Consider the following 21,403-nt stretch of genomic DNA (forward strand, 5'->3'; position numbering starts at 1 on the left):
TGGTATGGGGACAGTAATGGAATATATGTCTTAATGTTACACTAAGAAGATATTCTGTTTCATATATAGTGAAAATTATGTGATTTTTTTTTTTAGGACAGATAAAATAGGTCTTTTTTGTCAAAAAGGCAGATCACATATTTGACCAGCAGTGATATTTGGATTTTCAAGCCCTAACAGAGTGCTTTTGCCCTGTTTTGACAAACTTTTACATCACTTTTTCAGTTAGATCAATTCTGGTATATATCCCCATGCAGCCATTAATCATCACATTCTCAGAGGATGTTAAGGATGTAGAATACTGCTTATAATATCAAGTAGAAAACAAAACAAGAATTGTTTGGTTCTTAATAAATGTATATTCCAGGTGACAACACTACAGCCTTTTGCATATTTGTGTAGTGTCTGGAGTTGGGATGATTTCATTCACTTTTGTTTTTGCTGCATCAAGGACACTGAATTTGGGACTCATTTTTACCCTGCTGTAGTTAATGCTGATCGATTCTTAGTTTTAGCAATCTTAGTAATCGATGCTCAGTCCTGTAGATCATAATTGCTTTTTATATCCACTCTACTCATATAAATCTGCCTCTTTGCTAACTCCCATCCAATTAGCCTACATTTACTGAAGGCATACCCTGTGCTAAATGCTGTGGGGAAATACAAAGATGAGTAAGAGATGTTTCTTGTCCTCAAGTTTTTTTTTTTTTTAATATTTATTTATGTATTTATTTTTTGCTGCGTTGAGTCTTCGTTGTTGCGTGTGGACTTTCTCTAGTGGAGAGTGGGGTCTACTCTTCGTTGCAGTGAGTGGGCTTCTCATTGTGGTGGCTTCTCTTGTTGTGAAGCACGGGCTCTAGGTGTGCAGGCTTCAGTAGTTGCGGTACGAGGGCTCAGTAGTTGTGGTGCGTGGGCTTAGTTGCTCCACGGCATGTGGGATCTTCCTGGACCAGGGCTCGAACCCGTGTCCCCTACATTGGCAGGCAGATTCTCAACCATTGCGCCACCAGGGAAGTACCCCTCAAGTTGTTAATTATATGCTTTTTCTTTTGCCAAATTCTTTTGCATCTTAAAATGACCTTCCTCCTTCTCTCTTATTTTCTGTACCATTCTAGTCTCTAATGTGAACTGTAGACAGCTCTTTTTGGAGGCCTTTCTGTAACTTAAGTATGCTATATCAATTCATCATTTCCTGTCTGTATTTACTGTTGTATACATATTTTGTTTAATATCTCGCTTTTACATATGTTAATCATGAGATCTTCATACATACCTGCTGAAGTTGATGGGCGGTAGAGTTGTATTTCTTTGCATATGAAAAACTTAAGACACAGAGAGAGGAAACAGAATGTATTAGCAGTTATTCTTCCCAGTCTTCTCCATCCCTAGACACCCACTAATCTACTTTTTGTTTCTGTGGATTTGCCTATTTTGGGTACTTTATGTACAAGTCATACAATATGTGGCTTTTTGTGTCTGTTTTCTTTTACTTAGTATAATGTTTCAAGGTTTATCCATGCATGTATCAGTTCTTTATTCATTTTTTAAAATTTTATTTATTTATTTATTTATTTATTTATTTATTTATTTATTTATTTATTTATTTTATTGGCTGTGTTGGGTCTTTTTTGCTGTGCGCGGGCTTTATTTGTGGTGAGTGGGGGCTACTCAGTGTTGTGGTGTGAGGGCTCCTCATTGCCGTGGCTTCTCTTGTTGCGGAGCTCGAGCTCTAGGTGCGTGGGCTTCAGTAGTTGCAGCACATGGGCTCAATAGTTGTGGCTCACGGGCTCTAAAGTGCAGGCTCAATAGTTGTGGTGCACAGGCTTAGTTGCTCTGCAGCATGTGGGATCTTCCTGGAGCAGGGATCGAACCCATGTCCCCTGCATTGGCAGGCAGATTCTCAACCGCTGTGCCACCTAGGAAGCCCTTTATTCATTTTTATGGCTGAATGTTACATTTTATTGATGTGTCACACTCTATTCATCAGTTGATGGACATTTGGATTGTTTTCACTTTTTTGAGTATTTTGAATAATGCTGCTGTGAACAATTGTGCACAAGTTTTTGTGTGGACCTGTTTTCATTTTTTTTGGGTATATACCGCAGAGTGGAATTGCTGGGTGATATGGTAACACTGTGTTTAAACTTTTGAAGAATTGCCAGAGTCTTCCAAAGCAGCTGCACCATTTTACCACCGGCGGTGGTGTATGTATACAAGGATTCTGATTTCTCCACATCCTCTCCCATATTTGTTACTGTCTGTCTTTTTTATTATAGCCCGTCTTTTGATTATAGTATGACTCCTCTGACTACTTTTTTGTTCTTTTTTAAGATTGTTTTGGCTGTGTTCCTTGAATTTCCACATGAATTTTAAGGCCAGTTTGTAAATTTTTGCAAATGAGCAAAAAAAGTCAGCTGGGATTTTGATATGGATTGTTGATTGTTGAATCTTTTGAGGAGTATTCCCATCTTAACAATATTAAGTCTTCTGATCTATCCGCAGGGGATATCTTTCTGTTTATTTAGATCTACTTTAATTTCTTTCAACAATGTTTTGTAGTTTTTAGAGTGTAAGTTTCGCATCTCTTAAATTTTTCCTAAGTATTTTATTCTTTTTGATGCTATTGTAAACGTAATTGTTTTCTCAATTTCATTTTCAGAAGGGTAATAGACTCTTAACATACTTGTTTTTTGTTTTTGTTTTGTTTTTCATTTAATCCCCAGCACAAACCTAGTAGGTGGGTGTAATTTCTCTTTTTGAATGAGAAAATAAAGTTTAAAGAAGTTAAATGATTTTGCCCACAGGGCAACTAAAGTAGTATTTCTGAGACTACATCTAGGTGAATAAGGAGGCAGTTCTCTCAACCTGACCGCAAACCCTTGCATGCTTTCTGTTTTCTCTTTGAAACCCAATTGCAGTATCAGGAAGGGAAATTCACAGTGTCTCAAGTGAATGAGCTATTCCGGCATGAGGTGGATCCTAAGCAGTGATGACAGGGGTGCTACATCCTGCCCTGTTTCTTAAGCCTTCAGGAAGTATTTGGAGGCAATTTAATATAGTGATTAAAGGCCCAGGCACTGGGTTTGAACTCTGGCTTCAGTACTTAACTTGCTCTCTAACTCAGCAAGTTATTTTGATTCTTTAACTTTCATTTTCATCTTCTATAAAGTCGAGCATTTATAAGTCCTGCCTACTTCATAGGGTTGTTATTAAAAGGATGAAATCACATACTATTCATGTTTGTAAAACTCAGAGCCTAGCACATAGTAAGTGTTCAGTTAAATGTTAATTTGTAATTTTTTCTGTTGCTTATAGTTTTATTCTTATTCCGTGTTCATTTTTCTCTTTTTAGTACAAGTTCAGGGATCTAACTATGGAAGAACTGAAGAACGTAAATATGTTTTTCCCACATTTCAGATATTCCATGGATACCTATGGTAAGAATCGTATCCTCTAGTTTTTGCTATGTTATTTAAACTATTAATTATGTATTCCTAGAGAGCTACAAACTTATTATAATTTCTCATTTCTCTCTTTTATTCCCTGATTTTGAGCTATACCTTATGACGTGGTTTTTGAGGAAATTTAAGTTAATGAAATTTATATTGTATTAGTTTTCTCTTGCTGCTGTAACAAATGAGCACAAATTCAGTGGCTTAAAACAACATACGTTTACTGTCTTACAGTTCTTTGGTTAGAAGCCCAACACAGGTCTTTGTAGGTTAGAAGTGTTGGCAGTTCTTAGTTCCTTTCTGGAGTCTCTGGGAGATAATCTCTTCTCTTGCCCTCTTTAGTTTCTAAAGGTCACCCATATTCTTTGGCTCAAGGTTACCTTCCTCCACTTTAAAGCTAGCAATATTGCATCCTCCGACCATCCTTCTGTAGTCAAATCTCCAGAAAAAAGTTGTCTGCTTTTAAGAACCAAATGTGATTAGCTTAGGCCCGCTGCTGTAATCATACAGGAGAATTTCCCCATGTCAGAGTCCTTAACTTAATTGTATCTAAAAAGTTTCTTTGCCAAATAAGGTAACATATGCACAGGGTTCCAAGGATTAGGGTATTGGATATCTTTGGAGGCCATTATTCTGCCTACCATATATGGTTGATAATAAATTAAAAACAAAGTTTTAGTTATCTTTTTCACTTAATATAGAGGGTCTGGTTACCTGAGAAGGATTTTACTTTACTATCTTTCAGAATTTCTGACCACAACCCACACTTGGAAGTACATTTTATATCATGACCCCATATATACATAACTAAAATATTATGGACATCTTTGCTTTTTCTCTTCTATTCCATTCCATCCCATTTTTAAGAAAATGCTGATTGAGACTCACTAAATTGATTTCAGGACCCATGTGTTAGTCAAAACACACAAAGTTTTGAAAAACTTCTTTATTCTACATGGGTATGTTTTGTATTTGAAATAGCTTGGGTTAAGAAAATATGTAATTCAGAACTATATATTAGAAAATTTGAGGCGTTATTGAAGCATTTCTTAGGAATAGCTAATTTTATGTGTGGAGGAAATGATTAGATTCTGGTCCATCTGTGTCTGGCCTCTCTTGAATAGCACCCAGGTATTTGGTGCTGAATAAATGCCTGGGTTGGGGGATTTAACAGCTACTATTTATAGAACACCAGGTATACTTCCAAATGATTTACCTATATTATTTTACATGTTCTTTTACAACCAAAGCTGTGAGGAGAGTATTATCTTCATTTTTCAGACAAAGAAACTGAGGCTCAGAGAATTTAAATAATTTGCTAAAGATTACATAGCTAGTTAGGCATGGAGTTGGGGCTTGTATTCATGTCTGTCTTGCCCTCTGCTTGAATAATACTTATTCTTTTACAATGTCTTATTTCATCTTATAGATTTAAAGCTTTGTTATACCAGTCAATTCTTATTCTCATTTCCCCCATCTAGAGGAAGTTAGCTGTGGTGCCATTAAGCCCTTGAGCTATAGGATTAATATAGTCAATGTACATTTTATTATTGAAGACAGTGTTAGTCATGTCTTATGATCATTTACGTTTTGGCTTTTGAATAATTTGTTTGGACAATGACTGTTAACACCTATAATTTCTCTACCACATTTCCAGGTTCTTCTGTGTCCCCGAGAAACAATCCCTGTTCCATTCCTCTGTCCATTTTAGTTTTTGTCTTAGAGTGATCCCTTCACCCACTGTTATATTTCACTCAGACAGTTCAAGGTAAATATTTGAGTGTGCTTATGTACACTCCTGGCCTTGAGTTTTCTGTCAGCCTGGCTTTTCCTCTTCTTCCTTTCTGATAGGTCATCAAATCTATTTAGACTTTTTTTCTTCCACGGCCTAAATAGTGTAGTTAGCTACTGAAGTCCTTAAAGGACTACATTCCAAGTCAGTTTGACAGTTTGAAAACAGATGTAGTGTTTTCTGTATTCAGTTCAGAAATTAGGGCACATTAAATCTCCATCAACGTGTCCCAGTTATTGATGGATAAGTTGAAATTTCAGGGACGTTAAGATTGAGAAAAGATTGAGAATAATGGAGTTAGAGAAATCAAAGATAATTATTAATCTTTCTAAAAGATCACTTTCAAAAATAAAACTTTTTTTTCTGATTATAGAAGTTATAATCTGTTATCTGAAAGTGATTATAACTGATGTTACATGTGACAATTATTTGATAATGTCCCCACATTTTATAATCCTTCTTATTAAGGGTTTTCACATCATCTCATTTGATCATTTTGACAACTGTGATGCAGTTTTATAGATTTTATGTCTTTATTGTATAGATGATGAAATGGAAGGTCAAAGAGATTAAAGTAATCAAAAGTCACATGCCTCTGTTGATGGAAGTAATAAACACTCTATAATAGGAATAGAAAAGAGTTTTATTTGAGCCAATCTGAGGACTATAGCCAAGGAGACAGCCTCTCAGATAGTTCTGAAGAACTATTCTGAAGAAGCATGGTTTTCAACACAGTTTTATATCTGTCAGAACAAAGAACATCAAATGTGACAGGGGTGTATTCCTTCAGGGTTTCAAAAAAAAGACAGGTGAGCATGCACAGAAGTCAGCCTGGCTTTGGTGCCTGTGAAGTGAACTTTATCATTGAAGGAGTGCTAGCATTGATGTTTTAGGGAAGGGAGGCATTTATCTCTGTCTTCTTTACTTCTGGACAATGCACCCTTTTCTTTAATGGTTAAAGCAGATGTACATTGTATGTCTAATGGGCCACAAAGCTGGCTATTCTAGTTAGCATAAAGCTTTAGTTAAATAATGTATAAGCCAGGATGACTTCCCCATATCTCAATATGTGAAGATTTTTTCTGTCACCTCTAAGTAGGAAAAGTGGGCCAAGAACTTGGGATTTTGATATCAAGGTCCTGTGTTCTTTCAGCTACCTACTGTGCTTTCTAAAAGAACATCATCTAGTACTTTGTCCTTGTCAACCTGTTTACTGATTCCTAGATGATGGTATTTAGAAATTATGTGTTTCTGCATGTGTGTATGTACATGCACACACTTTAATACAGTTCTTCCTACTTCTGATTGCACATTCTGGGGCTTTTTTTTCTTCCAGTTTTCAAGGATAGTTCCCAGAAAGACCTGCTGAATTTCACTGGCACTATTCCTGTGATGTATCAGGGTAAGTGTGGAAGTTGAGAAAATGCAGGAATTTTCTGAAAGAGCAGTTTAATTAGAACTTATATTTGTTTAGTTCCGTAACATTCTCAAAGTGTTCTTTTTTTTTTCCCTAAAGAGCATTTCTAAGAGCTGGTCAGTTTTTAATTTTTTATTTATGTATTTTTAAAAAATTCGTCTGTTTTTTTTGCCACACCATGTGGCTTGGGGGATCTTATTTTCCCCAGCCAGGGATAGAACCCGAGCCCCCAGCAGTGGAAGCCAGAGTCCTAACCACTGGACCTCCAGGGAGTTCACCTCGAAGTGTTGTAACATGTCTCTGATCTACACTGAATCTTATTGGATATAGCAAAATGCTGTCACAGTGAAGGAAGGCCTGGGTTTATACTAACAAATTCAGTTCAGTTCAACGAATATTTATTTATTGAATGTCAGCTATCTGTCCACAACTCTGCTAGGTTTTGAGGTACAGAGGTGAGCAAGACAGACATAGGCCTGCGCCTGTGGAGAGTTAGCTCTGCTTTCCATAGCAAACTGCAGGGATCACACCTTCTTCTCCCACTACATGAATGTTTGGTTCCCCTCCCTTTCCCTTTATGTGATGTAACCTTATCCCCATTCTATAGGTGAAACTGAATCCTGGTCACATGGTTTACCTGCATCCACACAGCTGGTATCAGACTGGAACTTAAAACTCCAATAGGAAATTTTTAAAACACATTAAAGCTCAAAAAAAAAAGCAGCATATTTTCAGATGACCTGACCAATAGCTAAGTGTTTGTCCAAAAAGAAAAAAGAAAAAAAGTCACTAACTTCCCTATAATTAATTCTATTTGTCCAGACCTTCTTTCTTCAACGTTTAATAGGACTAACTTGTCAGATGTGCATCATAGGAGGTTGCTTATCTAGTATGATTTGAAGAACACCAGTGAATTGAAGTGTTGGTTTCAATATATTTCTCTAAATTGGTGCTTGAAACGCCACCATTAAAAACCCATTCCTCTTTTATTTAATTACTTAATTTATTTATTTGTTTTTTAAAATATTTATTTATTTATTTGGTTGCACCAGGTCTTAGTTGCAGCATATGGGTCTCTTAGTTGTGGCATGCAAACTCTTAGTTGCAGCATGTGGGATCTGATTCCCTGACCAGGGATCAAACCCAGGCCCCCTGCATTGGAAGCGCAGAGTCTTAACCACTGGACCACCAGGGATGTCCCCATTCCTCTTTTAAAATGCAAATAGTCTCAGGAGGAATAACGTCCAAAATCACTAATATACAGAGCTGTGCTTATAGACAATGATTGGTAAATATTTGTTGAATGATTGAGTTAGTTTACTTGATTACTGACTAAAGGGCTTAGGCATAGGTGAACTTACTGGGCATTTGAAAGAGGAGACTCAACTGGAAAAGGGCTGGGGAGGATCTGGAAACCAAATGGGGAGAGAGCAGTGCAGTTTGCTGTCCCTTACACAGAATTCATCACTATATGATGGGAGCCCAGCAGACACTAAGAAGATGTATTTTGGGGGACTTTTTTCCAAGTAAGTGCTTCATTATGGTAGTTGCTAGACTGTTGCAAACCCTCCTTAATTGCTTCCCCCCCATGATGACTTATTGCCAGAGATACACTCATGTTTTATTCTTCCTCTGTGTATGTCCAATCATAACACCTCCTTTGGCATAGAAAATGCATAGAAATTCAGTTTGGTTTCTATGAATAGGAGTGTGGTTGAATATGAAAGTAGGTAGTAGTGGGCTCTGAAAAAACTGCAGGTGAGGTAGGCAGAACAGGTATAGAGTCGATTTTTATTTTCTTTCCTTGCTTCTCCCCTCCCAAGCTCTCAGACTGTTTTCCGGCTGCCTAGAGAACTTTTCTGAGACCTGTTTCCCATTACTTGTGTTCTGTGTTTATTACAGTTAGATGTTTAGAGAGAGAGAGGGAGCGTGAAAGAATTCTTACCACCCCAGTGATTGATTGATTGACTGATTTCAGAGCTCTTACCAACCCCAGTGATTGATTGATTGACTGATTTCAGAGCTCTTACCAACCCCAGTGATTTCAAGGATAGTTGCATATTGACAGAGAAACTTATTAATTTAAATGAATCATTGCTTAGTACCACTCAGTTTCTAGGACAATGTGGGGAGGTAACAAGAGGACATAAAAGTTATCTTAAGATGTCACTCATGGGCACTCTGCATCTTCCTAGAACCGTGGAGTCAGGTCATTGATTCTTTTTTTTTTAAGATTTATTTATTATTTTATTTATTTATGTTTTTGGCTGTGTTGGGTCTTCATTGCTTTGTGCAGGCTTTCTCTAGTTGCGATGAGAGGGGGCTGCTCTTCGTTGTGGTGTGCAGGCTTCTCATTGCTATGGCTTCTTTTGTTGCAGAGCATGGGTTCTAGGTGCGTGAGCTTCAGTAGTTGTGGCATTCAGGCTCAGTAGTTGTGGCTTGAGGGCTCTAGAGCACAGGCTCAGTAGTTGTGGCACATGGGCTTAGTCGTTCTGCAGTATGTGGGATCTTCCCAGACCAGGGATTGAACCTATGTCCCTTGCGTTGGCAGGCGGATTCTTAATCACTGTGCCACCAGGGAAGTCCTGGATCATTGATTCTTATGCTGGTACTAATTTCAAGGTAGTAATGGTACCTGCAATACCTTTCTTTTTTTTTTTTTTGTAGTACACTCTTTTTCCCCCTTGCTTTTGACTAAAATTATAGCAACTCCTTGTGATGCACACTAGTCATTTCCTGCTGATCAAAAGGTCAGAATGTATTATCTTTTTCGTCTGTTAAAATGGGCCAATGGTAGAGCCTAACCCAAAAATTTTTAGGATTAAGTGCATTACTCTAAGTAAAGCTCTTACAATAGTTCCTGGCCCATAGTAAGTGCCTAATAAATGTTGGCCATTATTATTTTTCTGCCTTCATTGCTTTCTTTTGGTTACTAGTTTTATTAGTATAATAATAATACATGCTCATGCTAATAAATTTTAAACAATTGAGAAGAGATGAGGTTAAGCTTATATCTAACCTCCCACCCAGTCCTATTCCCCAGGTGAATCTTATGTTGACGTTTCCTTATATATACCTGCAGAAATTTTCTGGGTTATTTCTTATCCCTCTAAGATTGTGTCAAGGTTGTGATGACACTTTTTCTTTATCCATCCATTCATTAGAGATGTGTATCATCTTAGTAGGATGATACCCATATGAATTTTATTTACAGCTAACTTAAATTATGTTCTTATTATATAATTACTTTAAATCTGAGGACTCTACCAGGAGTTCTGCCTCTTTGGTAATGAATTACTGAAAGTAAAAGGGCAGGGTAGGAGGCAGGGCATTTGCTGACAGAAAAGAATGAGAAAGAGGGAAGAAGGGCCCAGAGAATACCAGTGTGAAATCTTACAAGTTATAGACATGGGAATCAGGCCCACCACATGCTTTGCCAGGAGTATGATATTAAAATGCATGAATGCTGCTGGGGAGGGGCATTGATGGAGGCAACATATCCTTGATCAACCAGGAAGATACCTTCAATAGACATTTCTTTCCTTTTTTTTAATGTGTAGTGATTAACGTTAGAAAATGGCTCCATTGAGATTGGGACTGCCACTCCAAAACAAAAAAAATGCATGGCCTAGGACTTCCCTGGCAGTCCAGTGGTTAGAACTTGCACTGTCAATGCAGGGGGCCTGGGTTTGATCCCTGGTCAGGGAACTAAGATCCTCACATGCTGTATGGTGTGGCAAAAATAAAATAAAATAAAAAATTGCATGGAAACAGTGGCTTTTAAATGTTTGATTGTGCCCCACAGTAAGAAATACTTTCATATTCAGAGTTATATTTGTATATAACTGAAATTCCATACTACTGTCATTCTATTTTTCTGTTTAATTCAATTTAAAAATATTGTTTGCTGCCCACTAAATTAATTTCATGACCTATTTATTGTGATCAACATTTGAAAAACACTGGTCTAGAGTATATAACATTAGACAGAGTGACTTCTGGAGGAATATGATGGTGTGTCTCAGTACCTGTTGGTCACTTTGTGGTGCTATGATCACGTGACTTTGTAATCATAGAGTTAACTTCAGACCAGTAGCTATGCCTGTACCCATACTGTAAGTGCTTAGACACTATGTATAGTGATGGATGTTATTTAGACTTATTGTGGTGATTATTTTGCAATATATACAAATATTGAATCATTTTGTTGTATACCTGAAACTAGTATAATGTTATATGTCAATTATACACAAATAAAAACAATTTTAAAAAATACTTAAGTAAAATTAGGAGTGTAGTTCTGAGAACTGTTGATATAAAATAGTAGAAATAGTACTAGGACATTTCTATTATGTACTGAGTTTCAGTTCTTTAGAATTACATGGAAAGCTTTTAAAAATGTTGTCCAGACCCTGTCCCATTGAATCAGAAACTTTGGGGGAGAGGCCTGGATATGTTTCAGAGTTCCTTAAGTGTTTCTAGTATGCAGACAGAGCTGAGTATCACTGTGCTTAGGGGAGAATGAAGCAAGATGAAAAAGGTAGAAAGAAAGTAGAAGAAAAAGTAGAAAAAAATAGTAAGAAAAAGATTGCAGTGGAGAAGAAAGCCATTTTTTATTTATAACTTTCTTATCTCCAAAATGGGTTTGAGGTGAACTTTAAAAATTGCCAACCTGTCATGGTACTTACCATGTTATGTACTGTTGTAAACATTTTATGTACTTTAACTAATTTTATCCTCACAGCAATCCTATGAGGTAGGAACTTTTATTATTCTCATTTTATAGAGGAAGGAGTTAAGGCACAGAGAAGTTGAGTAACTTGCCTAACATCATATAGCTAGTAATGTATGGAACTAGAATTTGAACTTGGGCATTTGTGCTCCTGAGCAGCCATGTTTTTAAATACATTGAAAGACATATGCAATAAGACTATGAAAGCAGGAATAAATATCGGGAAATACAATCGAACAGTTAAGGTAATAGATCGAACTTCTAGTTTAAGATTAGTTTTTGCACTTATATTAGGTTTAGCTTTGGGCTTCCTGTAAACCAGGGGTCCCCAACCCCTGGGCCACGGACCGGTACCAGTCCATGGCGTGTTAGGAACTGGGTCACACAGCAGGAGGTGAGCGGTGGGCAGGCAAGCTAAGCTTCATCTGCCGTTCCCCATTGCTCGCTTTGCCACATGAGCCATTGCTCGCTTTACTGCCTGAACAGGCCTCCCCCCCGCCCTCTGTGGACAAATTGTCCACGTAACCAGTCCCTGGTGCCAAAAAGTTTGGGGATCGCTGCTGTAAACCAAAGCAGTCAGAGATTTTGGTTCTCAGTAGGCATGACATACATGGTTACATAGTTCGTGGTACATGGTTACATGGTACATGTACATGGAAGAGCTTTCACTCGGATTCCTATCTCAGTACACTAAAATTTAAGAACAAGGTGACCGTTAAGGTTATTTTCAGCTCTAAGTTCTATGTGTCTAACCCAGCTTGTATGTTACAGTATCTGCAATTAATGAGCAACTCGAGGGCCAGTATCAAATGCATCTTTCATTTGTTCGTTCATTCATTCACTCTTCTTTATATAAGAAAATTTTATTGAGCATCCAGTATGTTAGGCACTATACTTGTTGTAGGGGACATGGAAGTGAATAATACATAATCATCTCTAGATGTTTTATAGTGTAAAAGGAGAAACAGACTTGTAGGTGAATAGCTTGGGTGGAGCAAAGAAGGTTAGGTAGAGAAGATGTTGTATCCCATACTCCTAGCACAGTAGGTCCTGTAAATAGTTATTGTATTGAATTGAATAAGTTGGCCATTGTCTTGATTAAATTTACTCAAATGTTATGCTGGTGCTTTAATGGGAATATATTTCCAATGTGAATGTGGATGAAAATAGGAAAATAGGCTTCAATTTACATAAATCCTTTATCTATAAACTTGACTAGACTTGGGTCTTAAAATGCCACCTAGCTAAACCATAAATATAATGTGTGTGCTTCATGATTGCTTGAAGATGTGTTTATTTTGTCTCAATAGGTAATACATATAACATACCAATTCGTTTGTGGATTTTGGATTCTCACCCTTTTGCTCCCCCCATTTGCTTCTTAAAGCCAACTGCAAATATGGGAATCTCAGTTGGAAAACATGTGGATGCTCAAGGCAGAATATATTTGCCCTATCTCCAAAACTGGAGCCATGTAAGATCAATTTAGATTTTCTTTTAGAAGTTTTTATTTTTCTGAATGTTTATCTTTGATCCTAGTGGTACTGAATTTTCTTTCAATGATATTCTTCTTACGGTCTATAAAAATAGTTTGAAATTGAGTTCTCTGGGGTCATGCAAGACCCAGAACCCTGATGATGGCAGGCTGCATGAAGCTGTTCTCTCCAGGCCTGGGAGCCACCCATTGTTTGCTCCCAGTCTTTTTATAGTCGTTTGCTGTTTGATAAAGCAAATGAATAGGTACTAGCAAAATATTGGGGCATTATTTCCTAGTTCCTCCCCAGTAAAGATTCTCATGTAATATGTGTATTTATTTGTAGTTTTGCCTGTTTTTTTCTTTATATTAACATATCTAGATTTAAATAATAATATTTATGTATAAATCAATATTTATACATAAAGTTATAATACTATACTAGGAAGAGTAATTGTGGCACCAGTTTAGTAGTAGTAGCTTAACTAATGAGAGATCAACCAAAATTACTTTGTCTTTTTGTTTTGTTGATGGTTTCCTTTTAGTTTTGCCTGTTTTTAACCTTTATTTAAATTGAATTGTACTGTGTATAATCTTCTATTACATACTTTGTTTTAACTGAGCATAAGTTTTAAAAATTCACCCACAGTGATGCATGAAATTTATGTGTTTTATAAGCCCTCATAGGGACTTCCCTGGTGGTCTTAGTGGTTAAGACTCTTAGCTTCCACTGCAGGGAGCATGGGTGCGGGAAACTAATCCTGCATCCTGTGGAGTGCAGCCAAGTAAAGATAAAAAAAAAAAAAAAAAAAGGAAAAAAAAAAAATAAAAATAGATGGCCGAGACTTAAAAAACAAAACAAAACAAAAAAAATACAAGCCCTCACATTATGCAGTTTTGTATTCTGAATATTTCATGTCTTTGTATTGAGCATTTTCCCATATTAAACAATATTTTCAAAACACGTGGTTTTTAATGGTTGCCTGATATATTTGTAAATTGCTGTTAGAAATTTAATGATCAGTATCCTTAAATATAAATATATGTAAATATAAATGTTTGTGTATATATTATAAATCTTTAATAATTTCCTAATGATAAATCTCTAGGAATGGAATTATTGGATCAAAGTTTTAAAATGTTTTGAAGGCTATTCTTATATATTCCCAAATTGGCCTCCAAGAGATAGACAAAATGTTGCATCAATGGAAATCAGTGTAGAAGGGTACCTGTTTTATAGCACTGTTGCTCTAAAGGGTGCTATAAAAGAAGGTATTATCATTAAAACAAAACAAACCTTTGCTTATCTCTGTGGTTCATTTACTTAGAAGGATGTAGAATATTTTCTCATTTTTGTAAGTAAAACTTTTATGAAAGGATCATTTATAATATATTTGTATATACCCGGGAAGTTGCAAGACAGGAGGACAGTGATATGTCAGAGAGGAGTGAGGTTGAAGTAAAGGATGGCATTAGGATTATCACTTGTTATTTTATATACATACTGTAAAAAGATGTGCAATTGTGGATGCATTTCATATTGTTTTATGGTTTTCTATATTTTTCATGTAAATAAAACTTTTAAAAAGAAGAAAAAAATAGAAAAAAAAGATGCACATCAATTGTCAGTAGTGGAATTTAGGTGGGGAAACATGAACTTGTACATTATTTGCATTACTTGGTGATTTAAATAATAAGATTACCAGTTAAATGTGATGAATAGGGCATGATAAAAATTTGTTAGTTAGAAGGACAAAAATGATGGCTTAACCTTAATGTTTAGTTCTTTGGTTATTTGAGAAATTGAAATCTTATGTTTATCATGTATGTTTCTTCTTTTTTCAGTTGTCTGTTTGTCTTCTTCATCCATTTTTATTCCTTTTTTTATAAAAAAAACTATCCTTTAACAGTATTTTGGCATCTGTGCCCTGTTGTGGGAATTTATCTTTCCTGTTTCCTCTTTCTGGTTTTCTTTGGCATCTTTTTTCATAGTTTTGTTCATTTAATAAATACACAGAGATAGTCCTGTAATCTATTCAAGGTTATGCTTGATTTCAGATCAGACAGTATTAATTTCATTTTACTATTCTGAACCTCTTTATTATAAGCTAACACTAGCCTTAAGAAGATATTATGTTATTTAAATGGCCCTATTTAGAAGAACTACATTTGGGGGAGGGGGAGGGATAAATTAGGAGTTTGGGATTAACAGATACATACTAATATATGTAAAATAGATAGATAACAAAGACCTACTGTATAGCACAGGGAACTATATTCAGTATCTTGTAATAACCTATAATGGAAAAGAATCTGAAAAAGAATATATATGTATACACGAGTATATATAACTGAGTCACTTTGCTGTACCCCTGAAACTAACACAACATTATAAATCAACTATACTTCAGTTTTAAAAAAGTATGATGTTGTGATTTTAAAAAGTACTACATTAAGTTCCACATGCAGTTGGAATCATATAGTATAATTATACAGAGTTTGGCACTAGAAGGAATCTAGAGGTTATCTAGGCCAAGGATTGCAGACATTTTCCCCAAGAGATTCATTGTGCTGCATTAGGCCTACAGAATTTTGTTTGAACAGCACAGTGGTTTGGTTTTGTTTTGTTCTTAATATGAATATGAATGACTATTCATGTACTCTTTCCAATTTGCCACGATGACCATTTCCCCAAATTTTCTTATACTTAACCAACTTCACACATTATATTATCTGCATGGTCTTTAAAGGTTTTTTTATTCTAATGGCCTCATCCTCTTAGTTTATAAAGAATGAAACCCAGACTCTGAAAAATTAAGCAATTTTTAAAATGAGCAAGCCACTAAATATTCCTAATAGTAATAATAAACATATTTTACACTCACAACATATAATTTGCATATATTAGCTCATTTGTTTCTCATATTTATTGGGATTTATTATTCACAGTATATTGCTAATAATACTGAAGCTCAGAGAGGTTAAGTGCATTTCACTAAGGTTGTTTAACCAGTTAAAATAAACAGTACTGGATTAGATAAATATTTTATCATTATTAATTTTCTGGTTTGATAATGATTATATAGGAGAATGTTTTGTTTTTTCTTTTAGGAAATATATGCTAAAGTATTGAGGGGTGAAGGGGTATCTGTCATATCTTCAGTTTACTCTCAGTTGGTTCAGAAAACAGGAAAAGAGACAGAAAGCAAATGTGATAAAATGTTAACATTTGAGTCATTTGGGTGAAGAGTATATGGAAATTCTTTGTACTATTTTTTGCTACTTTTCTGTAAGTCTGCAATTATTTCAAAATAAAAAGTTAAAAAAAAGGCAGGTAGACCAGACCATTCCCAGATATAGGTACTCTGCTATTAAGCACATTTATGCCGTTTTCCCACTTTTTGAAGATGTGGATATAGCATATCTCCCTTTATTTTTCAGTTAAAAAAATGAAGTAATGTTTTTCAGTTAAAAGTTTTGAAAGTTAAAAGTATCATATAATTTGTACGGTAGTTTTCAAAAAATGAGAGCATGATGCAGTACTTTCTTTCAGCTAACTGTATAACAGTGTATAGGCTAAGGGGTAGTATTCCTTAGCAAAATTTTGCATAACTTTTCCCTTTGTGTGTATTCTGTAGCCTAAATCTGTCATTGTTGGATTAATTAAAGAAATGATTGCCAAGTTTCAAGAGGAACTTCCCCTATATTCTCTGTCATCATCTGAGGAGGCACGGCAGGTAGACTTGCTAGCCTATATTGCGAAAATCACTGAAGGTTAGTAATTTTGTTAATCATAGAGTTATGAGTTTACAATTTCTAACATCCTTTACTTTCTGCTACTTGATTTCTATAAATAAATACATACCTGTATATGTACATATCTGTGTTGAATCAAAAATTCCTATATATTTATCATAGGATAAGTATTACCATACAGTTCCAATGAATATGATTTCTTAAAAATATAAAAGATTGCTTTTATCCTGACAGACAAAATAATTTATGTTTTGTTCAAAGCCACTTGATATGTATTAATGATCCCAAACCTTTTTCATTATATCTTTATGTGGCTTTTTGCCTCATTCAATATATTGGACCAGAGAATCTATGATTCTCATTGAGGATAAAGCAGAATGCCCATGCTTGCAAAATTTAGTTAAGTGTTAGACATTTTTTTTGCATTGTAGACTAGGGCAGTAAGAATCACAATGGTTTTCAGAATTATGGAAATCCTATTTTTTAAAGAGTCTTATATAATATTTTTTAATGTTTGGAAAGACATTTTCTTTTTAAAATGGTAGCCTCTATTTAGTAGAATATTTGACATGAGATTCCTGTCTTTCTTGCATTTCATTTGTTCAACAACATTTTTGAGTTCCTAGTATGGAGGGCCTAGTACTAGGTTTTCTGTCGAAATTATTGAAGTTTGGTGTATTTTTTTTCAGATGCTAAAAAGATTCCTGATATTTTTAAATTCTCATGATAATCCACTTTTCTTTTTAGGTGTCTCAGATATAAATTCAAAGAACTGGGCAAATCATGAGAATAAAACAGTCAATAAAATTACCGTGGTTGGAGGTGGAGAACTGGGAATTGCCTGCACATTAGCAATTTCAGCAAAGGTGTGTAAGCATAATGGTTATAAATACATCTGTCATGTTGCTACACTTTTAGGCAGTTTCTGTTTAATGTACAAGAAGTAATAGCTTCATTTTGTCATGTGTGGGAAAACCTCATTTTGCCTTAAAATATATTTAGTAAGTTGACAAAAAAATAGCTGAAAGCTCTCATCAGTAATGTTGCTTCTTAATTAGTAGTTAGTCGTGGAATAGGCTTTGAGAACATGGTTTGAACAATGGGCTCATCATCTGAATCCAAGGGAAACCTCAAGTTGACATTCATCTGACTTAGTCACAAATTCTTTTGTGTTTTCTGAGTCATGCTGCTTTAATTAAACTCTTATTTAATATAATAATTTAGCTCTTTCTAAAATTAACATTTTTTTTTAAAGCAATTGTCTTTTCTTGTGTAATTACTCCACTTTCTTTTAGGATCATAGTTCCTGACTTGATAGTTTACACTAGTTTGAGATTTGCTTATTTTTCTATCACTCCTTTCTACTAGATCTTTTCTGTATAAATTATTTTTGGAAAGGCTTAAATCCCCCTCCAGAGAGGTGGAAAAGGCCCTGTATCATGGTAACAGCATGGGAGGTAGGTTCTACTTCAGCAAATAATTAAATTGTATCCAGGGAGCTGACTGTTCAGAACAATATATGCTAACTTTTGACATGTTATGTTTCCTCCACCCTCCATCTGAATGCACTAGCTTCCTTCTTAATTGGAATTTGAAATGTTTGCAGATCTTTTGTTACTAAATAGAATGCTTCTATAAACATTGCCTTACAAGTTGCTTATTTTCTTGTCTGAATTTTCTTTTAGGTGTATACAATCTCAGAAATAGTACTAGTGAGTCAGAGGGCATGAATGGTTTTTATGGTACTTATTACATATTGCTAGATTGCTCTTCGGAAAGGCAGAGCTAATTTACGCTGCTAATAACGCACACATCAGCCTGATTTTTGGCATCCTTAACAGTACTGAATTTTATTTGTTTTTGGTAAGTGTAGGAAGGCCTCTTAAAGTCATATTCCTTTAACTGTTAGAAGTCGCACTATCAGTATTTCTTTGTCTGTTAACTGACTAGATGGAAAGTTTTTTCTGTTTTTCCTTTTAAATATTAATATTTGGATACAAGGTACAATATTCAGATAGCGCAACAGTATTCAACTAGTGCAGTAGTAGTCTTAATGATGGCAGCAGTTGAAGTGGTGGTAGCAGCAGTAACTAACTCTTACTGAATGCCTACTAGGTCCAGGCACCCCTCTAAACACTTGATGCATTTTTACAATAACCTTATAGCTTAGGTGTTGTCATTACTGTCATTTCACAAATGAAGAAACCAGGGTATAGGGAGGTTACCCAACTTGCCCAAAGTCACACTATTAATAAAAGAAGCCAGGGTTTGAGGCTATTTACAGAGCCTATATTCTAGATCATTATTACCCAGTGTGTGGCATTGGCATCATCTGAGATCTTATTGGAAATGCATAATCTCAGGCCCTACTCCAGATCAAAGGAAGTAAATCTGCATTTTAACAAAATCCCTGGTGATCAATGTGCTTCACTGATCTATCAATTGGTGATCCCTTAAAGCTTCCCTTTGGAAGCCCTGCTGTAAACCACTATGTTACACTGCCTTGTTGTTATTGATGGACATTTAGTTTGTTTCTAGTCTTTTGAATATCCTTATACATATTGTATCATTTTACACATGTACTAATAAACTTGTAGGATAATTTCTACAAATGAGGTTGATGGATTAAGGGAGTTATTGTGTTTTTAAATTTTGGCAGAAATTGTCAAATTATCCCTCATGTCAGTTGCACTAGTTTATTTTCATACGTGTAGTGTGTGAGAATACCTGTTTTCCCACAGTACTGTTAAACTTTGAGATCTTTGCACATCTGTTAAATGAAAAATGGTAACATAGTTTTCTTTGCATTTCTCTTATGTGTGTGGTTAACGTTCATAAAATTAATAGGTACAATTTAGAGATAATTGCTCTCTGCCAGCCCTGTGTCATGTAATGAATCCTTGTAACTCCATGAAATAAGACCAAATTCAGTGACTTGCTCAGTCTTACAAAGTTATTGTTTCCTGTACACTTTCTGCCTCATAATCTGGTAGATCCCTGCGTAGTCTTGCTTGTGCACCCTAAGATAGGAGAGATGCTCAGATCTCTTCTACTTTGGAAAAAGGACTTCCAGGAGTTTCCTTGCTGTCGTTTACAGTCAGCTCACCATAGCATCTAGGGAGCTGTCTCCAGGCATGTGGAGTATTTTCCATGAGATCTCTGGGGAGAAAACTGCATGATAATTGGGTTTTATTTTGGCTTTATGACTGTTATCTTTGTTTTTTTTTAAGAGAAACGTGGCTTTAGTGTAGACCCCAAAATCACTCTAAATTATTTCAGAATGGAAATTATGACAAAAGAAAGCATAAACTCAAGAACAGTAGCAAACATATTGAGTGCACCATGTCATCTTTATTATTCATTACCCCAGCAAAAGAAACCTGCAATCCGTGACTTCTGAGTTAAGCCCTGTTAGAACCCAGCTTTTAGGTAAGCCTAAAGGATCACATTATTCAAGTGCATAGTATTTTCTTGCTTGCATGTCCCTTTTATTGCTGTTGTGTTACTTCCTTCATAAGAGAGCACATAAGGCCCATGAATTCATTCTCCCTTAGCTCTCACTTCTGAATGAATTTAAACTGAGTAACTGGCCATGTTCAGTGTAATGCTGTTCTTTTTCTTATTGTACTGTACCAGGGCATTGCAGACAGACTGGTCCTCTTAGACCTCTCAGAAGGGACTAAAGGAGGGACGATGGACCTTGACATCTTCAACCTGCCTAATGTGGAGATCAGCAAAGGTCTGATTATTCTGCTTAAAAGATTTGTGCCTTGTTTGCCCTCATATTTGAGTCCTAGAATTTTTCGTAGACTTTTATTTTTTAGAGCAGTTTTAGGTTCAGAGTACTATTGAGCAGAAGGTACAGAGATTTCCTGTACATCCCCTGCCCCCACACATGCATAGCCTCTGTATTGTCAATAACTCCGACCTGAGTGGTGCAGTTGATAAACCTCCCTGGACACATCATTATCATCCAGAGTCCATAGTTTACATTAGGATTCACTCTTATCTTTGTATATTTTATGGGAGTGGACAAATCAAACGTATATGCACCATTATAGTATCAAACAGAGTAATTTACCTTAAAAATTCTCTGTGCTCTGCCTAGAGTCCTAGAATTTTATTACTGAAAGCACCTTAAAGATCACCTAGTCCAAGTCCTTCATTTTACATGTTAGGAAACTAAGGTTCATATAAGTTAAGGGACTTCCCTAAAGTCATACAGAGATTACAGCTAATTATGTTAATAAGAGTCAGATAAGCAAATAATATTCAGATTGGTTGGAAGGATTTATTCTCAGTCTCTAACTTAAACCTTAGTATAAATTGTTTTCTCTGATTGCTTCCTTTGTCATAATATATTGGTTAATAACACTGATTTTAGGGTTGGACACATGGGGGTTTGCATACTAGCTATGCCATTTGTCAGATTATATAATCTATCAAAATTCAGTTTTATCATCTGTAAAGTGGGAATTAATACATACCTCTTGGTATATAGCAAAGTGCTAAACCAAGATTTTTAAAAAAAATTCAATTCACATAGCTTTTATTAAAAATGTATTGTTAAAATGAATTTTAATAAGAACAAAAAGGAGGTTTGTATCATTAATAAATAAAATTTAGTGTTAAAAAAGTAATTTTTATTTCATCTTTTTAATTGAAAAGATTTGCATGTATTCAACAATGTACATAATATATTAGTACAGTCATATATGTAGGTAAGTACCAGATTTGGAGATGTGGGATTAAAATTATTTTATTACTAGGGATGCATGAT

General features: G+C 35.4%; 1 protein-coding gene across 8 annotated transcripts in view; it reads left to right on the forward strand.

Annotated features, from left to right (window-relative positions):
* Positions 1-21,403, forward strand: part of UEVLD (UEV and lactate/malate dehyrogenase domains) — a 44,362-nt gene that overhangs the window by 3,914 nt on the left and 19,045 nt on the right. For 6 of the 8 annotated variants that reach the window (XR_009047542.1, XR_009047543.1, XM_057696070.1 and 3 more), the window contains exons 2-7: positions 3,353-3,437; positions 6,581-6,646; positions 12,704-12,867; positions 16,506-16,641; positions 17,371-17,489; positions 20,260-20,362. Coding sequence is in view for 6 of the 8 variants with exons in the window: in XM_057696070.1 (XP_057552053.1) it covers positions 3,353-3,437; positions 6,581-6,646; positions 12,704-12,867; positions 16,506-16,641; positions 17,371-17,489; positions 20,260-20,362 (673 nt within the window). In the remaining 2 variants the exon portion in view is untranslated. Of the gene's footprint in view, positions 1-3,352; positions 3,438-6,580; positions 6,647-12,703; positions 12,868-16,505; positions 16,642-17,370; positions 17,490-20,259; positions 20,363-21,403 lie in introns of those variants that run through there. The other 2 variants (XM_057696071.1, XM_057696074.1) reach the window with 2 other exon arrangements.

This window comes from Hippopotamus amphibius, chromosome 9 (assembly GCF_030028045.1).
Source record: "Hippopotamus amphibius kiboko isolate mHipAmp2 chromosome 9, mHipAmp2.hap2, whole genome shotgun sequence".
In the NCBI taxonomy this organism is placed as follows: Eukaryota; Metazoa; Chordata; class Mammalia; order Artiodactyla; family Hippopotamidae; genus Hippopotamus; species Hippopotamus amphibius.